A 22,019-nucleotide genomic window follows, 5' to 3' on the forward strand; every position below is an offset into this window, starting at 1 on the left:
AGTTGGACTTGATGACCCTTGGGGGTCCCTTCCAACTCAGAACAGTCTGGGATTCTGACATTGCCTGTTTTCTTGCTTAATTTTAATCATATTAAAAAAAAACTTAGCGATATAAACATCATCAACAGCACTGAGGTTAGAAAATTTTTCATTTCTTCCTCTTCAATTACCTTTTTTGTCAATGTATTAATTAAAACAAAATACCCATGCACAGCACTTAAGTATCCTGCAAATGCTGCCACAATTTGGACAAATACCTCTTGTGTCACAGACTCAGTCACAGACTTTTTCACAAGTTCTGTATCACCATCTCTGCAGTATTCACAGCTCTACTCTTGTCTTCCCCCTTTCTATGTTATTTTTAAGTATATTATGGTGCATGTGGCTGACTTTACATGCTATGTGGCTATGGGAGCCTTTGTCCTGGAGAAAAGCAAATGTTTAAATTACTTACTGGAAAAGTTTACGTGTTTCTTTAGATTATGTTATCTCCAGTCAACTGAATAAAAAAATACAGTGAAATAAATAAGAGCTACCTGAACTCAGAAAAATGGGTTAAGGAAACTTAAATATATGAATGTGATTTTCGTATTTCAAAACTAAGCAAACTTGTCAAGGGTGTCAGATTTCAACTGGAAACAGGTTATGCTCAGAAATTTAAGCAGCTGAAGAATTGGGCAGATTTTATAACTAAGACACTTAAAAAGAAATTAATAGATCCTGAATATTTTCCCCTTCTGAATCCCCACCAGTTTAATTAGGAAATGTGTTCAGTCATGTGTTTACATTTATTTCATTGTACCTACAATACTTTCATCCCCAGATCACTAATAGGAGTTTTCCTACCATGAAAACATGGATTCAATGCACACAAAACAAGACTGCCAAGATTAAAAGAAAAAATTAAAAACTGCTGACTTAGAACAATTGTTTTAAATGACCCATTAACTCTCAGACATTTGTTAGTGGTAAGTCTAAAGTGATCCAGATTTCCACACACTTTCATACCTCAGAGATTACAGCAGATATAGGCTGGAAGGGGTTGTGAGACTTCCCAGGCTCAGGCTCCTCCTCATCAGGTGCAGCTCCTTCTTCTTTTTCCCTTTGGCATAGTTGAGTTCATGGTGTGGTTGTTTCAGTGGTTTTGGCATTTGTGGGGTTTGGGTGGGGTTTTTTCAGGAGAGGGGAAGGGAAGGAGGGAGAATAAACAAAGAATTCTGAAGAAGCCAAGCCATACATTTTAGATAATAGAGAAAAGCTATTAGTTCATCCAACTCATACTACAATTTGTGCCAGCATGGACTTTGAAAAGTCCCCTTCCAACTGAAACTACTCCATAGAATCATGGAATCGATTGGGTTGGAAAAGACCTCCGAGATCATCAAGTCCAACCCTGGTCCAACTCCAGTCCCTTTACCAGATCATGGCACTCAGTGCCACGGCCAAGCTCAGTTGAAAAACCTCCAGGGATGGGGAATCCACCCACTCTCTGGGCAGCCCATTCCAATGCCTGAGCACTCTCTCTGCAAAGAATTTTTTCCTGCTCTCCAACCTAAATTTCCCCTGGCAGAGCTTGAGCCCGTGCCCCCTTGTCCTATTGCTGAGTGCTCACACCTCTCAGCATGGCAGAAACCCAACACAATCCACATGGACAGGAGGTTTTGCCTATGCAGAGAATTCTGCCAGACTAACAGTGTTTGGTTTTATAAATTTGTGATATATGTATGAAGGCCCTGTCAAGTTTGAAATGTGCTTCAATATTTTACTTGCTGAAGGAAACTAAAATAGCAAGATTATAAGCCAAGACATTTCACAGTTCCCTTTCACAGTAACTGAGACTCACAAATCTCTGCTTTAATAAGGCAGACTAGAGGACAGGGGTGCTCAGCAAAGATTTTAAGAACATCCCAGTAAAATGATTCACATCAGTCTTTAACAGGACCCACAGAAAGCTGCTGATGACCAGAAAGGGCAGTAATTTGGAAGGACCTTTGAAGGGAGGTAATAAATCAGTTGTGCTGCTTCCCTTCACTGCATCAGCTTTAGTTTCTTCATGCCTCACCTGCTGATACCCTGAAGTTTAATAGTGTTGAATGAAGTTTCACATCCAGTCTTTGATAGTCAGATAAGGGTTACAGAGTCTACCTTAAGTTAACAAAAGTTTATTTTACAACACATTTGAAGGCAACTTAAGATTAAATGACAGGATTTATTTTTTAGGTTAGTCTTCTGTGAAATTTTATTAGTAAGGCCAAATTTATTCCACAGCCACCTTGCAATTCTCATTCACAGCCAATTTCCAGCATGGAACAAATGAAAAAAAAGGGATGAACAAGACCAAAACTTGTAGGTCTTAGAGAAAAGCTTTGGCATTCAGGTCTGTATTTTTAATATGGAGACTCTTGGCTTGTAAACTTTAAAGCCTTGAGAGCTTGGTTGCTGTAAGAGCAAGACCTACACAGAGGAATGATCAAGAAAAAAGGAAGGGGAGGAAAGCAGAAACTCCAGAGCAAATACCTTTCCTCTCGTATCCTCCTGACTCGCTCAGCTCGTTCCAGTCTCTTCTGTTCCTCATAAGCCTTTTGCTCTGTGGTGTCCCTTTGGATTCGCTCATTTAAGGCATCAAAATCTTTTGCTATGATATGGAGAAGCCAAAACAGCCCCTTTTTGATTGATTTATCAATTTTTTTCCCATAGCCCATGATAGCTGAGCAAGGTTCCTGTAAAGATAAAGTGAAGGAAAAACATTTGCAGTTCAAATCATATTCCTTGACTGAAAACAGAAATTACTTAAATAATTCCTGTTGACTGCAAAGCTTGCAAAACACTGAGAAGTATGGGAAATAAATCTGCATTTAGGTGTTGCATAAATTTAGAAATATTTCCAAACCTTTTTTGCCAAAATAAAAATCACATTAGTTCTACCAAATTCCATTATTTCCAGTTTCATTTAAAAAAAAGACTGGAACACTGCACAGAAAAACATGTGCATGTCTATACCTGCCTATATATATATTTACCTGTTACAAATACACACAGGTTTAACATATACACCTGTTTTATGTGTGTATTTACACACCTGTTTCTGAACACATCCATATAGAAATATATTTTACCAACCCAAAATATGTATGGTCTGGTTTGCTGCTGTTTTATAAATAGTCCATGTTGTATTTATCCAGTAAAATGGAAAAAATGAGATGCAGGAGATTCAGCTTTGCTTCAGTTCATGAAAGAAAAGCACGACTTGTTCATCAGCAGCTTGGGGATAAATAAAATCTACTGCGGAATTGTCAGAAAAGCCATCAAAGAAATTCAGTTTTCTACATCAAAACAGGTGTCACATCTCAACTGGAATAGAACTTTTTGTCTTTATATTCTCATCAGCAAGTGAGGGAAACATGATCAAGGCAAATCTGTTGGAAGAGCAAAACCCATTGAGAAAATAGTTTGAAATACTTCATTTAGCTTGGATGCAATAATTCCAGGAAATGGATTGACTGGAAAGAAATCAAGAGGAGACAGTGAATAAAAGCAGAGAAAGCTGGAAAACACATCTGGGTAAGAAAACATTGAAGGAACAAGAGTTGTTCTGAGATGAAAAAGCCTTCAAAAACACAAGGTGCAACTGAAAATATGAAAAGAATAATTTACTCTTCATATTCCACATCAGGAGGACAATTATAATGGGCTTTAACTGGGACATAAGACACAGGGCCTGACTCAGGCTTAGAACATGGAAAGGACCAGATGACCTCTCAGGATCTCTTCAGAACTGCTTTCCAGAATTCTTTGGAGTTTTGGGGTCTTTTAAAACATTCTGTAACAATCAAATGGACCCAGCTATGACATGTAGAGATTTCACACCAATTGCATTCAGGATTTGTGTTCATGAATGAAGATTAAAGAAGACTAATTCTCCAATGCCAACACCTGAAAAATCCTCAGTGCTGCCTGTTCATCTGACAAGCATTGAAATGGCACCATAGTCATATATGGTGTGTACTATTCACAACAGAAATAATTCTGATCTGTTCTGTTTCCCCAGAGAGCCAAACCCATGTTGCAGTTTAATACATTCCTACTTTGTCTAAATTAAGATTTAAATGTGAGTGCTGTTCATTATGGAATACCATAATACTCTCTAACAGAACCCAGTCAGGAAGAGGTAGCAAAAATACCCTTTTTTTTCAAGAAAACTAAGATAAAACAACAGTCAGAACCAGAACAATTTTCTTCTCAGTTTGCAGCAAGATTATGGCTGCTTTCATTCAGTAAGAGAGAAAATTAGAAATACAGAATATACAGACATATTAAAAAAGAAAAAGAAGAACTGTGTGAGAATGAGACAAATTAACCCTTCTATTGCTTTAATATTTCAGGGGAAAATTTAAATTAAGAAGAATAATCAGAATCAACAAAAAGCTTTTTGGTTCTCGTCTAATTTTATTTAAATCTTGTGTCACAAGGCCCCTGCTCAAATTCACCACATGAGTCATCATATGGAAGTAATTTGAGATTGTGTTGACCTTCAATGAGCTTAATAAAGAATTGCCCATTTCAGAATGAAATAGTCTCAGCTGCTTTCAGCTAAAATGAGCCTTAGAGTATGTGATCCAGTTTCTTTCTTGATTACACCCAAGATTCAAATGGAGAACAAGGGCAGCATTTAACTGGAATGTGTCATAAACTAAGTAATTCCAAAGTATTGGGAAAACACACTCCTATCTGTCAGGTCTTTTGTACTGATAGCATTTTTCAAGGGAATAATTTTGTCACAGAAGTTCCTTGGAAAAACAAGGTGCCAATTTTGATTTTTAGGATTGCTACATGTGCCTAGTGCAAAGTGCACTGACTGAAGAAAAGCACTCCAAGAGTCATGACATAAAGAACACACCCTGCTATAACTCAGCCTTCTAGAGAAAATAACAGCAATATCTGTTATTCTCTGAATTTTGTAAATCTCCCCAAGGAATTAAAAGCATTTTTAAATTCTAAACCCCAAATACCAGCTGAAAAGGTTTTGTAGAACTGCTTTCTTATTTTGGTTAATAAGAGCATAACTCTCAATATCTTTTAAAATGTTTCTTATTGCAATCAGAGGAATTCTAAATAAAAGCAAATCCCACAAATAGTTAACTAAGAAACTGGTAGATTAAAGCAAAAGCTTAAAGAAAACTTCAGGGACTACTAACTTAGCCAGTATTTCAGATAATTTTTCCAGTAGTTATTAGTTTTCATAAAGATTTCTCGTTATGGCTCTCAACCCACTCCCCATCTCAATGATTTATTGTTGGGTTTGGTTGTTGTTTTTTTTTTTAAACATTCTTGCTGTGAATGCTACATCTTAAATGCAGTTATTTTGGGACAAATTACTAACTATCAACTAGCTCTAGTAGTGCTCTTTCATGACTACTGTGCTGGAAAACAGATGTCCCAGGAATTAGATTAAGTTCTTACTCTTTATCAGATGTTGACTCAGGCTAAATGATGATTTTAGCCATGAAAAGAACCAAGACAAATATCACATCTGGGCAGTGATCCCTCCTGAGTGTCAACATAGGCAAATTCCTTTTCTGTTTCTGTTTAGAAAGCTGGAATACTAAACTTGCTGTTCAATTATACAAGTTTTAAACCACATCAGTAACTTAATTTTCTTACATGGTTTCAGAACAGAGCAGAACTACATTTTGAGGCTCCCCATTGTAAACGTTTCTTCCACAGAGGTAAAAGCAGAACATCAAGGTGAACTTGCAGAGCAGACACAGGTACTGCATCTTTGCTGGGATTGCAGGGGTTTAGTTTCAGTTTTACACCCTGTGGCACAATCCCCTCCTTTGCTGGAAGCTTTACATGTATGTTAGAAAATGAAACGTGTTAAAATATACCTACAATTTGACAGAGACACTTGTGCTCATTGACAAGCCTTTCCAGAGACAAGGACTCGATGACATCTGCTTCTGACAGAGCTCCTTCTCTGTCCTGCTTGTTTGCCAGCCTAGAGAAAAGAGGAAAACAAACACTTAGCACCCTGACACAAGAGAGATTCTCACATCTCCAGGAGTAGGAACAAAGGGAAGAGTGAGAAAGGAAAGAAAAAATGCCTTGTTTCAGCTTTAATTTATTATTTTTCTACTTAATAAAATATCTACTTAGTCCATTCAGCATTTTCATGAGATATTAAAATGAAATAATCACTGAGGTACTTTGTAATCACTTAATTATTTATAGCGAAATCAGTTATATCTAAAAGCAAGAAGATGGATGGAAAAGAACATCCTGTTTTACATCTGAAGTTACACAGCACAATCTCTTGGAGTCACTGGATGAAAGCTCAGAACTTGGTAACTTCCCAAACCATAATCATGATCATCTCAGGTCTGCCCTACTACCAAGTATTCTCCCTAACGCCAAAAAACTTACTATGTCATGTCCTGAACTTTCTCTTCCCAAGTAAAACCAAGCTCAGAGGGAGGAACGTGGAGGAATGGCTCTAAAACCATACTTTATTAAATAGCAGGAAGCAAAAAACCCCACATAGCTCACAAAACAAGGTTCTGTAAGATGAATCAGAATCATAGAATAGATTGGGTTGGAAAAGACCTCCGAGATCATCAAGTCCAACCCTTGGTCCAACTCCAGTCCCTTTACCAGATCATGGCACTCAGTGCCACGGCCAAGCTCACTTGAAAAACCTCCAGGGATGGGAAATCCACCCCCTCTCTGGGCAGCCCATTCCAATGCCTGAGCACTCTGTCTGCAAAGAAGTTTTTTTCTGATCTCCAACTTCAATTTCCCCTGGCAGAGCTTGAGCCCATCGTGCCCCCTTGTCCTATTGCTGAGTGCCTGGGAGAAGAGACCAACCCCCACCTGGCCAGAACTTCCCTTCAGGGAGTTCCAGACAGTGCTGAGGTCACCTCTGAGCCTCCTCTTCTTCAGGCTAAACACCCCCAGCTCCCTCAGCCTCTCCCCACAGGACTTAGGAAGTGCCATCATTGTCATATTTCTTAGATATATGGTGGCCAAGAGGACTCCAGAAGACAGACATTCATTTGGGAGTGTGAAAACACAACACAATCTTATTTTGCACTTTCTACAACAGCAATAATCCAAACTAAGTGCAAAAGCTGCAAGGACTATTGCATGGCATTAGGGACTTGGAAAATTGCACTTGCTTCTCTCTCATAAAGGAAATCCATGAAAATATCATTGTTCTGAAATTTAGCAACATTTTAATTACGTGAGAATTCTGATTTAACTTTCTTGATAAGAAGACAAATATTTGACTTCCATGAACTCAATGGCAGGTTTTGGGACCAGTTACCACAGCCTTCCTTCTGGAATCTCAAGTCATCATCATTAACTCAAACAGTTTTTAGGGATCATTAGGCCAAAGCTTGTACTCTGGATTTACCATAATCCTTGCTGGGAAGGGACAATGGTAACAATTCACTCCACAGTTGGCAGAACTTGTTGGCCCTTCAGTTTGAACTAAGACCTTATTCTTCCCCATTTTCCAGAACTGCAGTATGAGAGCTTCAATTCTTAATTATTTTACTCCCTAGAGAGTTCTTAGCTTAGGGACATTAGAAAAACATTAGAAAAAAAGCTGTAGTGCATCTACAGCTCAGAAAAACATTCCTTGCCACCATTACCATCATGATTCATTATCTAATCTTTCATCTTTCTTTTCCACAAGTTTGTTTATAAAGGACATCACAGAAAAGCAGCTTCTCAAATGTCCAGTCTCTCTCAACCTTCATCATTCTTAACTATTTATGGTCCAAGTGGTTCACTTATTTATCATCATCCTGGGGATACCATCCCTACACCCTCCTGATAATCAGAACTTCACTGACTTGCCTGCAGAGCTAAGAAGAACATAAAACCCTTCTCTGTGCCCCTCCTTTGATACCCTGTTCCCACTTCTCAAAGAGAGGACTTCTACAACACTTGGTATGAGTGCCATGATCTGGTAAAGGGACTGGAGTTGGACTTGATGATCTCGGAGGTCTTTTCCAACCCAATCCATCCTATGATTCCCTGCAGAGATTCCCTGTGAATACAGACACAGAATCCATGACATTTTCAATATGATTAAGACACTCTGGCACTGTTTATTCTCACCAACCAGCTGGAACAAGTGTCCTCTCATTATTTAGCTATGAAACAGGTTAACTAGGGAAAAATTGAACTGAAATTCAAGAAAGCTAAGGAAAGTAATTAAAAGATTGGAAACAATTATCTCCATTTCCCCCCTCCCCTTATCTTTGTTACAGTCTGAAAATCCTTCAGTCTCACAAAGCCTTCCTCAGCAATGCTGTCAATTCATCTAGATCTGATTGAAGTAAATATTTCTGACCAGTGTTTGCTGCCACAGCTTATTTCTGTCTCACCTGAAGAGTAAATAACTCTGCACTGTGTTATTGGCCTGCACACTCCACAAAGCACAGCTGAAGCAGAATGCAATGCTGGGGAGCTGCATAGCTCAGTGTCAGTGTGACAATAACATCCCACAGCTTCCAGGAGTTGCTGATTTTTACCCTCTAACACCTTGAAAGGCGTCATATTTGTCTTTCTGGTCAATTGGTTTCCATCTTCTCTGCAGCAATAGTGGCTGCACTCAAAAATCATGGCTAAAGTGTTATGTGTGGAAAAGCAGCACATCCAAAAGAGCTGCCTCCACCTAATGCTCCCCTGGGAGTGCAGTGGGTCACAGAACCCCAGACTATTCTGAGTTGGAAGGGACCCACAAGGATCATCGAGTTCAACTCTTCAGTCAATGGCCCACAGAGGGGATTGAACCCATGACCTTGGCATTATTACAGCCAAGTTTTAACCAACTGAGCTGATCTCAGGGTCTGCTCAGGTCATACATTACTGCACACTTCAGACTCATAAATGGAGTTAAAATACTTTTAAGATACTGCAGCAAAAGGCTTTTTGCCCCTTTATCCACTATTAGATCCATCTCCCCTGGCTTACTTTTCCCTTCAGGTTTTGGTGCAGGAGAAAGCAAGCCCTGCACTTCCACTTGTGCTTCAGAGGTGGGCACTGCTCCAGGCACTCAGCAATAGGACAAGGGGGCACGATGGGCTCAAGCTCTGCCAGGGCATATTGAAGTTGGAGAGCAGAAAACAATTCTTTGCAGAGAGAGTGCTCAGGCATTGGAATGGGCTGCCCAGAGAGGGGGTGGATTCCCCATCCCTGGAGGTTTTTCAACTGAGCTTGGCCGTGGCACTGAGTGCCATGATCTGGTAAAGGGACTGGAGTTGGACCAAGGGTTGGACTTGATGATCTCGGAGGTCTTTTCCAACCCAATCCCTTCTATGATTCCACTTCCAGCTGCCAGACCTGTATCCAGGGAGCTGCTCCAAGGCCCTGCCTGCTGCTGGGCAGTCCCAACACTGATCCACCCCCAGCAAGGCTGGCTCTCAAACAGGCAGAACCAGATTCCCCAAGTAGAAAGTAATCAATTTGCCTGCCTACTGCAGCTGCAGAAGTCAAGCTTCTCCCTCTCACTCCTGAGGATGAACACTTGAACAACTATATAGGAATTAGAAGCAATGAAGAAAATACTTAACAGGATGTCACTCAAGCCACATTACTGTGGGAAACATTCAGAAAAATGTTTCTCAGATTATACTGAAGTTTAACCTCAGGAGTTCCTCTGTAAGGGATAATACAGGAAACCACCAGCACGGGATTCAGAGGTAAATAATTTTCTCTCCCTTAATATTTATAAAGTTGCAAATATCTGAAAAAGGCTGTGCAGTGGGGTTTAGAATGGAAATGTGCTTAAGTGTCAAGACATACAAATAATGTATGTGTACCTAGCAGAGAATTAGGTTTTCTGGGGGTGATTATACTCTCAGAGCTCTGCTGCTCATGCACGGGAACAGCAGGTTGTGAGGCAAGTTTTATGCATAAAAATACCTTCCTTAGGGAATTCATCAGAGTTATCTTAAGGGATAGACCTTGATTTTAATTTTCCAAGTCAGTTAAACTTCATATATAGCAATTTTTCATGTTTAAAAACCTGGAGCAGGGATATATCACAACATACTTGAAAGCACAGGAGAGTCTGCTGGTTTATCATGTTAAGTTTGCTGAGTAAGAAGCTTTCAGATATAAAGCCATGCTTGGCTTGCTTTCAATTTCACAAAGTATATTTGGAATTGTCTCAGTGTACCAAACTTACCTCATGTAGGAAATAAAGACAAAGTAGGCACCTACTGCTTTGACATCAAGGAGGATTTTTCTAAGCAGCTAAGAGAGCTTTTGAACTTTAAGAGTGACTGGAAACAATGTGGAAAGGGAGTGTATGTGTGCATTGGCACAAGGGACATCCACAGCTCAGGGACAGTATTTCTCTCAGACAGAAGACATGCCAGAGAAAAACAAAATCTGAATGCAAACTATGTAAGTTCCTTGAACTGGTCATAAAAAATAAATTACTGAGCAAAGAGGAAAAACAAACAAACCCCAAAACAAACCCAAAACCAAACAAAAACAAAAAAACAACCAAACAAAAAAAAAAACAACCAAGAAACAAATCAGTATTAAAGTTCACAATACCAAAGATCTGGTGAAAAAATCCATTATGAAATGGACACAGTTTTACCTGAGCTTTCATCAGAAGTGCAAGAATCCTCACAGAAAGGGTTTTTGTGGCAAGAGGGTATTTTGTCTGAGGGGATATGTTTGTTTTCTTGTTTTGCAGACTTGGAGTGTCTTTTTAAATACTCTTCCAACTCATCAAGTTCTCTCCACTTTGTGGGATTCTCATACAGTATCACTGAACAGTAAATACTGTAGTGGGAACACCCTTGGGGAGGGGAAATCTGTAAAAATGCCTCAGATGTGCTGCTTTGGGGTTAAGTTTCATCAGAATCTGTGATCACAAACCTAAAATTCTAGGTCAGATCTCCATGGTGGCCACCAAAATGAAAAGCAAAGCATCCCTAAAGTCAAAATATCACAGTATCAGAACTATCCACATGATTAAAAGCAATTTTAGGACAATGCATCTTTATGAGAATGATTTATCTAAGATCATTAGTCTTTAAGGCTACTTCAAGCTGCTGCAGCTTTGAGGGACAGAGTTACAATTCCTGGGGAAACAAAGACAGAACCTTTGAATTTAACAGCAGTCTACACACAGCAAAGAACAATGCCCTATTCTTCACTCCACAGTCAATCTTCTATTTAAAAAATGCTGTTCTACCTTTTCTCCCTTCAGAAATTTTATCTCTCATCTATTAATTTTTTCTTGGGCAATCCTGTGGACAGCAACCAGAAGGATGTTTTATCCTAGAGAAGGGAGGCCTCAGCAGACACAGCATGAAAACTTGTGTTAGTCTTTATGCTTTGCTTGTGTTAACATCCATGAAAGCCAAACTCCTGATCCACAAACATGCACAAAGATGTCAGTTTGCCACATTGTTTGGCTTGCTCTTTCTTCTTCACTTACTGGCAGTTCATGAGCCTTTTGAGGAAGTCACAGAAGACAAAATTCTTTATATTTTTAGCAAGTAAACAGAGAGGAGAACAGGGCAAAAGTTTCAGGGCCATGGAGACCATGAGGCTCCCTTGAGATTAAATTCTGAGCCTGCTCTTCCAGCAGAGTTTTTGCAGATGGCCTTCCAAATAAAGAGTGTTAACAGACCAAAAACCAAGTTGTCTGTAGCAGTCCAAGCCCCTGCCCCTTCTGGATTGCTGACAACAAGCCATCAGTAACTCTTTACTGATTGGCAGGTGGCTCTTTCTCAAATAAACAGCCTTACCTCATTTCTCTTTTTTCATGCCTTCGATTCCTATGCAAAGCAATCCTTTGAATATTAGGGTAAGCCATAATGAAGAAATGGTGAATAAAGTGGTATAAAATTACCTGCAATTAAGAGTTTGCTTTGATGCAGTTGCAGGAGCTATAGGAGACATTTCTCTGTTTCCACCTTTCCCAGACAGCTCCTCCAGGTCACATTTAAATAAGAGAACACTTAAAAGTAAGATGCTACACTCATCCTATTCATAGTATCTCCAGGCAACTTCATTCTTGTATTACCTTTTGAAGTGGTCACAAAGATGTCAACAATTGTAATTAGATTCATTTTATAAAGTGGCCTCATTATTCCCATAGGTCTGAACTACATTCCTATTTACTGGAGACATTTCTGAACACAGAAAGTCAGTTAAATCACACCTTTTGGTCAAATAAACTGCATCCAAAGATAAGTCTGGCCTTACATAAAGCACATTATTTTCAGCTTCCACATGTGTAATTACAAAAAAAAGACAATAAATGATGTTGCCATGTATTTTTGGACAAGATTAAAAAAAATTGTAAACATTTTCTTATACTCTATTTCCTCTTGTAATATCAATACCCAGGCAAACAAAGTACAGTCAAATTGCCTTTTTTTTTTTTTAAAAAAACCCTGCCTGGAAATCCTTACGTTTCTTACAGGTGAGTTCCAAGGCTGTGATTCACAGCTCTGTGGTCTGACAGATATGAAACGGGAATGGAAAGTAGGTGGGATGTTGTACAGGAAAAACTTTGAGTCTGCAATTCTACTGTCAGCAGAATAAAAATCTCAAACCAGTTGGAGCAATACAAAGCTGTTAACTAGGAATTCAAATGATATATCCTATTAAAGAATTTCACCTGCCCTCTACCCTGTTGCAGCCCTTTCTCTTGCCCCTGTTTCATTTTCAAATACTGCTTTAAATTCTATCCATATTTGGACCTTAATTATGTGATCTTTTGGCAGAGGAGATGATGATTTTTTTTCTGGATTGCTGTGACCTATAAGTGGCCATCACATCTGCACCAGCTAATTAAGTGAAGGTGCTGATTTCTAGTCTTATTCTTGATGGAAATACACAAATAAAACCAGATATCTACAATTTATCTGTAATTAAGATTATATAATAAATATATACTATCTTGACGGACTTGATGATGATCTCGGAGGTGCTTTCCAATCCAATCAATTCTGTGATAAAACATATATTTAGATATAAGGTATATAATTATAAATTATAATAATGAATTTATAATACATTTATTTCTCTCTGTTGCTCATTTCTGAGGACTCAAAGAGCATTACTGACAGTAAATCTCATTAAACAGGTGAAAAGGTCACCATCAAAACATGAAGTAAGTTCTTCAGTTTTGCTTTTAATCAGAGGATACTCCATTCTCTCACCCTTTACAGAAAAGAAACTGATTTGCAAAGTGAGAAATCATCTTCCCTCACCCAGAGCACCAGCAGGGAACACGAGAACTGCTGCCTCCAGACGTGCAAATGGCAGCAGATGCTTCTCCTCAAGTTCTCCCCATCTGCAGCCACACAATCATAAAGGGTCTCAAAACTCCAACAATCTCAGTGTTGCCACTGATTCACTGCATCTTTGCACCAAATACTTCATACCCTACCAAAAAATCCCTCCATTTTTTAATTGGGACACAAGAGAAGTATGAAGAGTTGTAGAGATTTTGAAGGTATAGAAGGTTGTCATTACAGGTGATTCACCAACTGCTGTTTTCTTCCCACCCCACTAAGATTTATACCTTGTATTATTCCCTTCTCTCTGAGGATTCTTTCCCATTCCATGAAGCTCCACACAACCTACACAAGGCAGCTCCATCTCCTACAACATGAGTGTGTTACACATTTATGGCCAAAGGCCCAAGAATATCTGAATTATTTTAAGTAACTAAGGTCTGTTTCCCCCCTTGCAGAACTTACTCCATGATTTGGTGGCACTTGCCAGCAACTTTGGACTAATTTTTACACACTTTATCAACTCCTTGAATACTCAAGCCTGCATTATTATTATATTATTTATTACTTATATATTTTTTATATTATTTATATTGGTTTTTACCCAATACCAACATTTTTCCAGCTCTCATGATGCATTTCACACTAATTAGAGAATTCCCAAGCTACCTTGCTTCAAATGTAGCATTTCTGTGCTCCTGCACACCGGGAAGCCTTAGGGCAGTTTTTAATACAGGTAAATGGTGACTAGACAAGGTTGAACTGTTTTAAACTGAAAGAAAGGAGATTTAGATCACATGTTAGGACTAAATTCTCTGTTGTGAGGATGGTGAAGCTCCAGAACAGGCTGCCTAGAGAGAGTTGTAGATGCCCCATCCCTGCAAGTGTTCAAGGTTACTTCCCAAAGATAAAGGCTGACAAATACAAATTATATTTGCATTTTTGTATTTTTCAATATTCAGAATGAGGCACTTAAATCCCCTCTGCTGAAAATGTTACTGATTTTGCACCATCACCTCACTTATGGCATATTTTTACGCCGGGCAAGGTCTCTGCCTTTGGTGCTTTCTTCTTGAACCGCTCCCGCTCTTCCCACAAACAGAACTTGAACTTCCAACTATTTTTAAGTATGTTTTTCTAAGGACTTATCTTAAACCAGAGATGCTTTAAGAGGATATTTTCATCCAACCACCTTGAGTCTGGTAATACTTTGTAAACAAACATGCTTAAGCCAAGGATTTAAGTTAAAGGAAACTTTTTAAACAAAGGAGAAAATAGATATAACTTGTAGCAAGATATCCTTAAAGTAGGATATTACTTCAGATATATTGTTGAATAACAGGACAAGACTCCAAACCCCATCAAAGTGCCTCCATTTCTTGTGAGAATATATGAAAAAAAACAGCCTTTGGAGCAAACTAAATTTCAACTCCAGACACTTGTTTTCCCCAAAGACTCCTCAAAGTATTTTAAACTATATGCACTTAAATGGTATCTGTGTCTAATATTTTTGCTGCTAACTTAAGACATTTAATCAGTATCAGCTTCCAGACCAGAATATGACTCCAAACACCATTCATAGCCATTGTGCTCAAAGATTACATGGGTTTGTTTTACCACCATATAACTACAATGAAACTTCACTGCAGCTTGGCAATGAATAAAGAAAAATGTTAAGATTACATGTAATCTGAAATTCCTCTGGGACATGCTGCCTGAAAATATCCTGTACCCAGTGCCCTTAATTGACTCATAACGATGGGACAGGAAAATAAACCAATCCTTTTGTATCAAACATCAAATATAAGCAGAGCCTTTTGTGTCAAGCATTTTAATAAAGGTACCAAATAACCAAGGAATAGTGGACAAAATGATTAAATTAAAAGAAACAGGAGATATTGGTAAATTGGGGGGTGGTGAAGAACTTGCAAAAATCCAGCAAAACCAAAAATTAAGCCATTATATCTAATTACAACAGTAAAGAGAGTTCCACATGAGCAGCTTAACTTCCTCACATATCCAATTATATCTTTTAACTTAAGGCAGCCCAAATCTCATTTCTGGACGTAGGTTCCCTTTTTATTTATAAATGTGACAGGTGGAAGAATATTCTGTGTGGAAGCTTTGCAATTAAGCAAATGGACCTTTCAACTTGACTTTTTTTTTCTCTTAAAAAATAGAAGATAATACAAAAATTTTCATTTCCATCAAATTCATTGTATTTGAATTTAGGACATACTTTATCATCAGATAATAATGGTGGTGCAGCTCTCAGGGTCTATTATTCCCCCAGTCAGTGTGCTGAGGTAACTGTCTTTATAAAGACTTTCCCACCAGGCCCAGCCTCTGATTCAACTCCAAACATGAGGTTTCCTCATCAGCAGCAGTTCAGATAAAAGATGACACAAGTGGCACTTATGACTGAGGACTGGCCAGAAACGTGGGCAAACCTCACCAATGCTCTTCAGATTTCTAAGTCTAAGAACATTTAGAGCCACTTCTAAATATAGCCAATAATTTAAAGATATATTTAACAAGCAAATGCTTCAACAAGCAAATACTTTTCCATTTACTGATTTACTTTGGCTTTACTGCAGTTGGTCTCTTGGCTGTTTTAACCCAAATTTTCCAGCCTCTGATGAACAGAAAGTCTGATGAGGATGTGCTACTTTATCACTGCAGAAGTATAATCTTTTTAAATCTTGGGGGTTTTTTTGTTTTGTTTTCCTTTAGTTTTGGTTGGGTTTTTTTGTTTGGTATTTTGTTTGTTTGTTTTTGGTTTTTTTTAATATAGGGACACATTAAGTCATTGGATTGCTTTCAGTCCACATATTCTGTTTACTTTAGTCTAAAAGAATAGGGACATTCTGCCTTTATTGACAAAAACTTCAAGAAAATGGATCTTTCATCTCGATCAAAAGAACAGCCTGACGTGCCCCTATCCATAGACACAAACACACAGGACAAAACCAAGGACTCTGTGTATGAACAAAGCTGGTTGTGGAACACTCAAGAAGCCAAGCAAACAATTTCCAAGGTTATCTCTGTCATGAAGACATCCTTATTTATTTGAAACCAGCATGTGTTTCAGTTGCCAGTATAATCAACCACATTTATTGGCAGGTTTTGAAGGCAAACTTGACAGAATATGAGATATGAAACTAAAGTTCAATTGCCTGCATTCCATTCTTTTGTGAGACCAATGTTTAAACAAAATATTAAGTATTTTCTGTTTACTTTTTTGCAAGTTTGATATTTGAGGATTTATATTTAGAGATTTGCAATTCTGTCCTTTCCTTCCCCCCATGCCCCCAGTGATTTGAAGACCAATGCACCTCAACATTGAAAAGCAGATGTCAACGGTTAATGGAAACACAAACTGCAGATAAAGCCCAGTATGTGTTGCAGTGTTTAACTCTCAAATCACAGATGTGAAAAACAGGTAGTTGCCATTTTGAGACACTGTATTTTGGTCTGAAGGAATAACTGGATGACTGTGGGTTTGGTTTAGAGCTTTTCAGCAATTACCTGCCTTTTCTCATCACTGTCATCACTGTCTGGAACTGCCTGAAGGGAAGTTCTGGCCAGGTGGGGGTTGGTCTCTTCTCCCAGGCACTCAGCAATAGGACAAGGGGGCACGATGGGCTCAAGCTCTGCCAGGGGAAATTGAAGTTGGAGAGCAGAAAAAAATTCATTCCAGAGAGAGTGCTCAGGCATTGGAATGGGCTGCCCAGAGAGGGGGTGGATTCCCCATCCCTGGAGGTTTTTCAACTGAGCTTGGCCGTGGCCCTGAGTGCCATGATCTGGTAAAGGGACTGGAGTCGGACCAAGGGTTGGACTTGATGATCTCAGAGGTCTTTTTCAACCCAATCACTTTTATGATTCTATTCTATGATTCTATTCTATGATTCTTAGATACAAGAAAGTCTTGCCACTTCACACCACAAACATTAATGTGCCCTTAGAACATGCCTTTAATCACTGGTTTGCCAAGCCATGCTAAACTACCATGGGTCAACAGATGTGTTGGGCTCCAGTGAAACATTTTCAGGTCACTTCTCTGCAGCCTCCTTGGCACTCCTGATTCCTTTCACAGGGCCCAGACTGAGCTCTCCCTGCAGCAGCCTCAGTGGTGCCAGGCAGCTCTGAAACATTCCTAAGGAATGTTATCTTGAAGGAATTGCCTGCCTTGTGCTGTGGGGAGATACACACAAGGGTCACCAATGAAGAGGCTTTACTGTAATGAAGTGAGTACGTGTTGCATTTTCCCCACCCCAAAATAACACTCTCCAATAAGTACCTTGCAAGGTTTTCTGACCACAAGCACATTGATGTAACTTCTCATGACTGTCAGGACTTTTGGATTCTCTTGAATCAACAAACACTAAATTCAAACACAGAGATTAAGGAAAAAAAAAAGCAGCAAGGGAAATCCACACGGGTAGAATATCAACATTCTGTCCCATGATTGACCTCTGAAGCATTTCAAGCTTTGTTTTTCAGCACATTCAAGTCTGTGAAGATGTGCTCACACTGTTCAACTCCATGACTTATATTATGCAATAATGTACTCAGGGACTTTAAATACACACAGGGAGCAGAGATACCACAGCAGTATCATTTAAAATACAACAAAATACTGACAGGTTACTGGATTGATCCTTTGTAGTTATCACAAATCAGTCCTTTTGGATACTATAAAGAAATACATTTGCTTAATAAAAAAAAAATAAATCTTTAGAATCAGTTTAAGAAGAATTGCGCTTGTAAGTCATTCCAAAGACTGCACTGAAACCTCAAAAAAAAAAGCCAAAAGATACTGTGCTGTTTAACTGCTTGAGCAGCCCTTTGGAAGACACATATTTGATTTAACCAGAAGCCCCCAAGTAAAAAATCCCATAAATTTCTAGTCCTGAACATTTTACTTCTTACTGAAATTTTCCATTCTTGATCACAGTCCAAGGAAATAATTCATGTAGAGTTTGAGAAAAATACTTTCTTCCCTAGAATTAGAAATAGTTGAACTTAGACATTTTCTACAACATGCACAATGGAAACTTTCCCTTAATTATATTTTCAGTAAAGCTTACACAGCAGTCAGAGAATAAAAACACTTTCTAGTACATAAGAAACAGTATTGAATTGTATCCCACTATGGTGCACAACACACATTGGCATTAATTTTATGAAGACTGGACTTACAATGTAAGAATAGAAGACAGTAATTCAAAAAAAGGCTTAGAAAATCTTCATGCTGCAACATTAGTGATATGGATTCACCTCCACAAAAACTCAAACATAAAAAGTAATTTGTTTTCAAGCTAAATTATTAGTTTTTAAATTGTGAGAGTTCTGTTGTTCTGTTTTGTTGTAGAGTTAACTGCTGTTTACAGCTCCCCACACAAGGAATATGGAGAAAGGTTTTACAGTGGTGCTAAATTGACAGCCTAAAGTAGCTCGTTCATGCCAGGACTCTGATTGTTAGACAGTCTGCCCCATAACCTCAAAAACTGAAGTTTCTGTTTCCTTCAGAGAATCAAAAAATGGAACAGTAGATTCTCTTCTATTTCCAAAAAGATTTAAAGGTTGATTGATTTTCATCAGATAAAGTATTATGATAAAATAAGAACCTGAATTGCTCCTCTCTTCCCAAAATAAAAAGTCCTCTCCACACATCATGTTCTTCACTGGTCTAAGTCCTGCACTCCACCCACAGAAATGGGCTTGGGGTACAAATCCCTGTATGTGGGAAAAAAAACCATAGGGAAGAAGATGAGGAGAGCCTGTTAACCATCCCCATCTGAGGATGGTTATGATAAAAGTCCTCAGGAGCCTGGAATAAATGAGGGAGTGCACTGACACCACCCATCTCACACATTTGTTCAGAACACCCCCCACTTCCAATCCAGTGCTACTTTTACTTTTGTGCTCTGATCTCCAAAGCTGCTTTTCATGTACACACACAACTGCTAACATTGTTGTTATATTTTAATTACAGTGAAACAAAACAAACAAACAAATGAGGTACTGGAGTTAACTTCCTGTGCTGCAAGAAGGGGAAAAAAAAACAGCCCAGGAAAAACTCCCTGAACACAAAAGCCATGAGAGACCGACTGCAAGAGTTTAAATTGAGGGCTAAGGAGCTACAGGCAGCTGGAGAAAACAACAGTGCAACTGTACAGGAAGAGGAGCAGGAGTTTGAACAGCAGGCCATTATTTATGAAAAAGAACCCATAACTGAAAGGCACTTGCACGAAATCCAGAAGCTTCAGAATGAAATCAATAATCTGGTGGAAGAAGTTAATAAATTCAGCCAACAACAAAAAAGCCTTGTGTCTTCAATGAGGAGATTCAGTGTTCTTAAAAAGGAATCCAACGTAGCGAGAGAAATCAAACTTCAAGCAGAGCACATCAGGAAATGTTTGGATGAACTGTCAAAAACGGTGAAAAAAGCTGAAAATGAGCATGGGCCCTCAGGAGCCACAGTGAGAATTCTGGCTGCCCAGCACGCCTTCCTGTCCCACCGGTACCTGCACGCCATGCTCTCCTACAACGAGGCCATCACTGCCAAGCAGGAGAAGTGCAGGAGGTTCATCGTCCGCCAGCTCGAAGTAGCTGGAAAAGAGGTCTCTGAGGAAGAAGTCAATGACATGCTCCAACAAGGGAAATGGGAGATTTTCAATGAGAATCTCCTCACTGAAGTCAAAATCACCAAAGCTCAGCTTTCTGAGATCGAACAGAGACACAAGGAACTCGTCAGTTTGGAGAACCAGATCAAAGACATTAAAGAACTTTTTATCCAGATCTCGGTGCTGGTGGAGGAGCAAGGGGAGATGATCAACAACATCGAAATCAGTATGAACAACACTCAAGAATACACTCAAGTATCTAAGGAAAAATTCGGGCTTGCAGTCAGGTATCGCAGGAGAAACCCTTGCAGAGCAATTTGCTGCTGGTGCTGTCCATGCTGCCAGTGACAGAGGGAAGGAACTGCTGGGAACGTCAATGGTTCCTACACAGCAAACCCATCTTGGAGATCAGCCTCAGGATCCCTCCTTGGCTTCATTTTAATTCCCATCTTCCCTTCAACAGAGCTCTCAGGAAAAACTGGGTCTGTTTTTAGAAGAATGTGAAGAATTTTATGGTTCTCACAGAAACACCTGAACTGGGGGGAAGGATCAAAGCACAGAAGTGCCACTTTTTCCTTCTGACTCAAACTAAAACAATGTGGCAACAAACTACCTGTGCTGTTGGGAAGCACTGAAAACATTGTTAATCTCAAAGAGAGAATTCATACTAATGGCTTGGTTACTTTTCACAAAATAATAATTGGTATTTTTAATTGCCTTGTGGTTTTTTTAGCACTTGTATTTACTTTATTCTAATTCTAAGGGGGTTTTTTTCTCCTAGAAATCTGGAATTCTACAAAACCAAACTACACAGAAAGCAGACAGCATTAGGAACAACCCAGAATGTGATGCCTAAACCAAACTATGAAGTCAGAAGACATTTACCTGGAGTGTTTCAAAACTACCTCTATAGGAAAAGGTTTTTACTTACCCACTTAGCAGCTTGCTGAGAAGCAAAGCATTAAGAAACTGACACAGAGATATTCACAATATTCAACTACAGCCCAGTTATTCAATTATTGCCTTGTAGGCAGACTCCTCCAAGGTAAGGATGGTGGAATATGATATTTTATCACACATTGATGAGGCATTTCCTTATTGCTGCCTGTCCTATCTAAATACACAGACACATCTGCAGTCTCACTTTTGCCAGCACAAAAATTAAAGAAATATTATAATAGAACAATAGAACTCCATCTTTATTAAAAAAAAATCTAGAACCAGAGAATTATTTAGTTTAGGTTGGAAGAAACTTTGGGGGGGACCTCCAGACCAAGAATTATTTAGTTTAGGTTGGAAGGAACTTCTGGGGGACCTCCAGACCAAGAATTATTTAGTTTAGGTTGGAAGGAACTTCTGGGGGACCTCCAGACCAAGAATTATTTAGTTTAGGTTGGAAGGGAATTCTGGGGGACCTCCAGACTGTACTCTTGCTCCAATTTTTGCTCAAATCAAGACAGTTTCCTGGTTGCAACTCTGGTCCACCACTTCTCATCCTACCACACATCCCTGAGAAGAGCCTTGTTCTATTATTTTCCCACTTTATTACTTAGGCAGCAAGATTTCTCCCTTAGTTTCTTCACTTCTACCCTGTACCCAACTCCTTTTGGAACTGAATGAGAAATAGCTTTCTAAAGCAATTTAACAGAAAAAAATGCAGCTGAGTCAAAAAAGTTATTTCCAAAAAGGAATTAAAAAAAAAGCCACACTAAAACCAAGCACCAAATCAGAAATGTATTTCTGACCTGCTTTGTGCTGTGCAAAGTCAGAATCAATACCACTGTGTATGATACAGTACAAAAGTCTACACAAAAGTGACCAATTCAAGTAGTTCTCAGGGGTATATTTGGTTAGAAACAGGCAAAAAAGAGACACAAAACACACTGGAGAAGAACTGGGAAGTGAGAAACCAGAGGGACTTGTGGAAAGATTTTTCTTAACATGAGGTGCTGATAATTGAAAATAAATAGTATTAACTAAGACTTACATTGAAATCATGAGAATCTGATATTGATCATTCAAAATTTTTAACAGCAGAAGTTCTGCAGTAACCATGAAACTTTCCAGTGCTTTTGTTAGTGACATAATTATACAGAAGAGCAAA

General features: G+C 38.9%; 2 protein-coding genes across 9 annotated transcripts in view; one reads left to right on the forward strand and one right to left on the reverse strand.

Moving 5' to 3' along the window:
- ARL13B (ARF like GTPase 13B) overlaps positions 1–22,019 on the reverse strand; it is a 45,695-nt gene that overhangs the window by 8,139 nt on the left and 15,537 nt on the right. For all 6 annotated transcript variants that reach the window (XM_071564253.1, XM_071564222.1, XM_071564270.1 and 3 more), the window contains exons 5-7: positions 5,893–5,998; positions 2,518–2,720; positions 1,009–1,102 (exon numbers count right to left, since the gene is read on the reverse strand). In XM_071564253.1, the coding sequence (XP_071420354.1) occupies positions 1,009–1,102; positions 2,518–2,720; positions 5,893–5,998 (403 nt within the window). The remainder of the gene's footprint in view (positions 1–1,008; positions 1,103–2,517; positions 2,721–5,892; positions 5,999–22,019) is intronic.
- Positions 9,465–20,628, forward strand: STX19 (syntaxin 19). Of its 3 annotated transcripts, none has more exons than XR_011699355.1 (2): positions 9,465–9,713; positions 16,602–16,753. XR_011699355.1 is itself a non-coding variant. In XM_071573111.1 (2 exons), exon 2 carries the CDS (start codon positions 19,388–19,390, stop codon positions 20,261–20,263), a length of 876 nt encoding a protein of 291 aa, XP_071429212.1. In that variant the 5' UTR covers positions 9,465–9,713; positions 19,285–19,387; the 3' UTR covers positions 20,264–20,628. The 3 variants fall into 3 exon arrangements, 2 of the variants coding, with proteins under 2 accessions (XP_071429212.1, XP_071429220.1); XM_071573111.1 differs by lacking the exon at positions 16,602–16,753 and adding an exon at positions 19,285–20,628; XM_071573119.1 differs by lacking the exons at positions 9,465–9,713; positions 16,602–16,753 and adding exons at positions 17,407–17,533; positions 19,285–20,628.

Source organism: Pithys albifrons, chromosome 1, assembly GCF_047495875.1.
Source record: "Pithys albifrons albifrons isolate INPA30051 chromosome 1, PitAlb_v1, whole genome shotgun sequence".
Classification (NCBI taxonomy): Eukaryota; Metazoa; Chordata; class Aves; order Passeriformes; family Thamnophilidae; genus Pithys; species Pithys albifrons.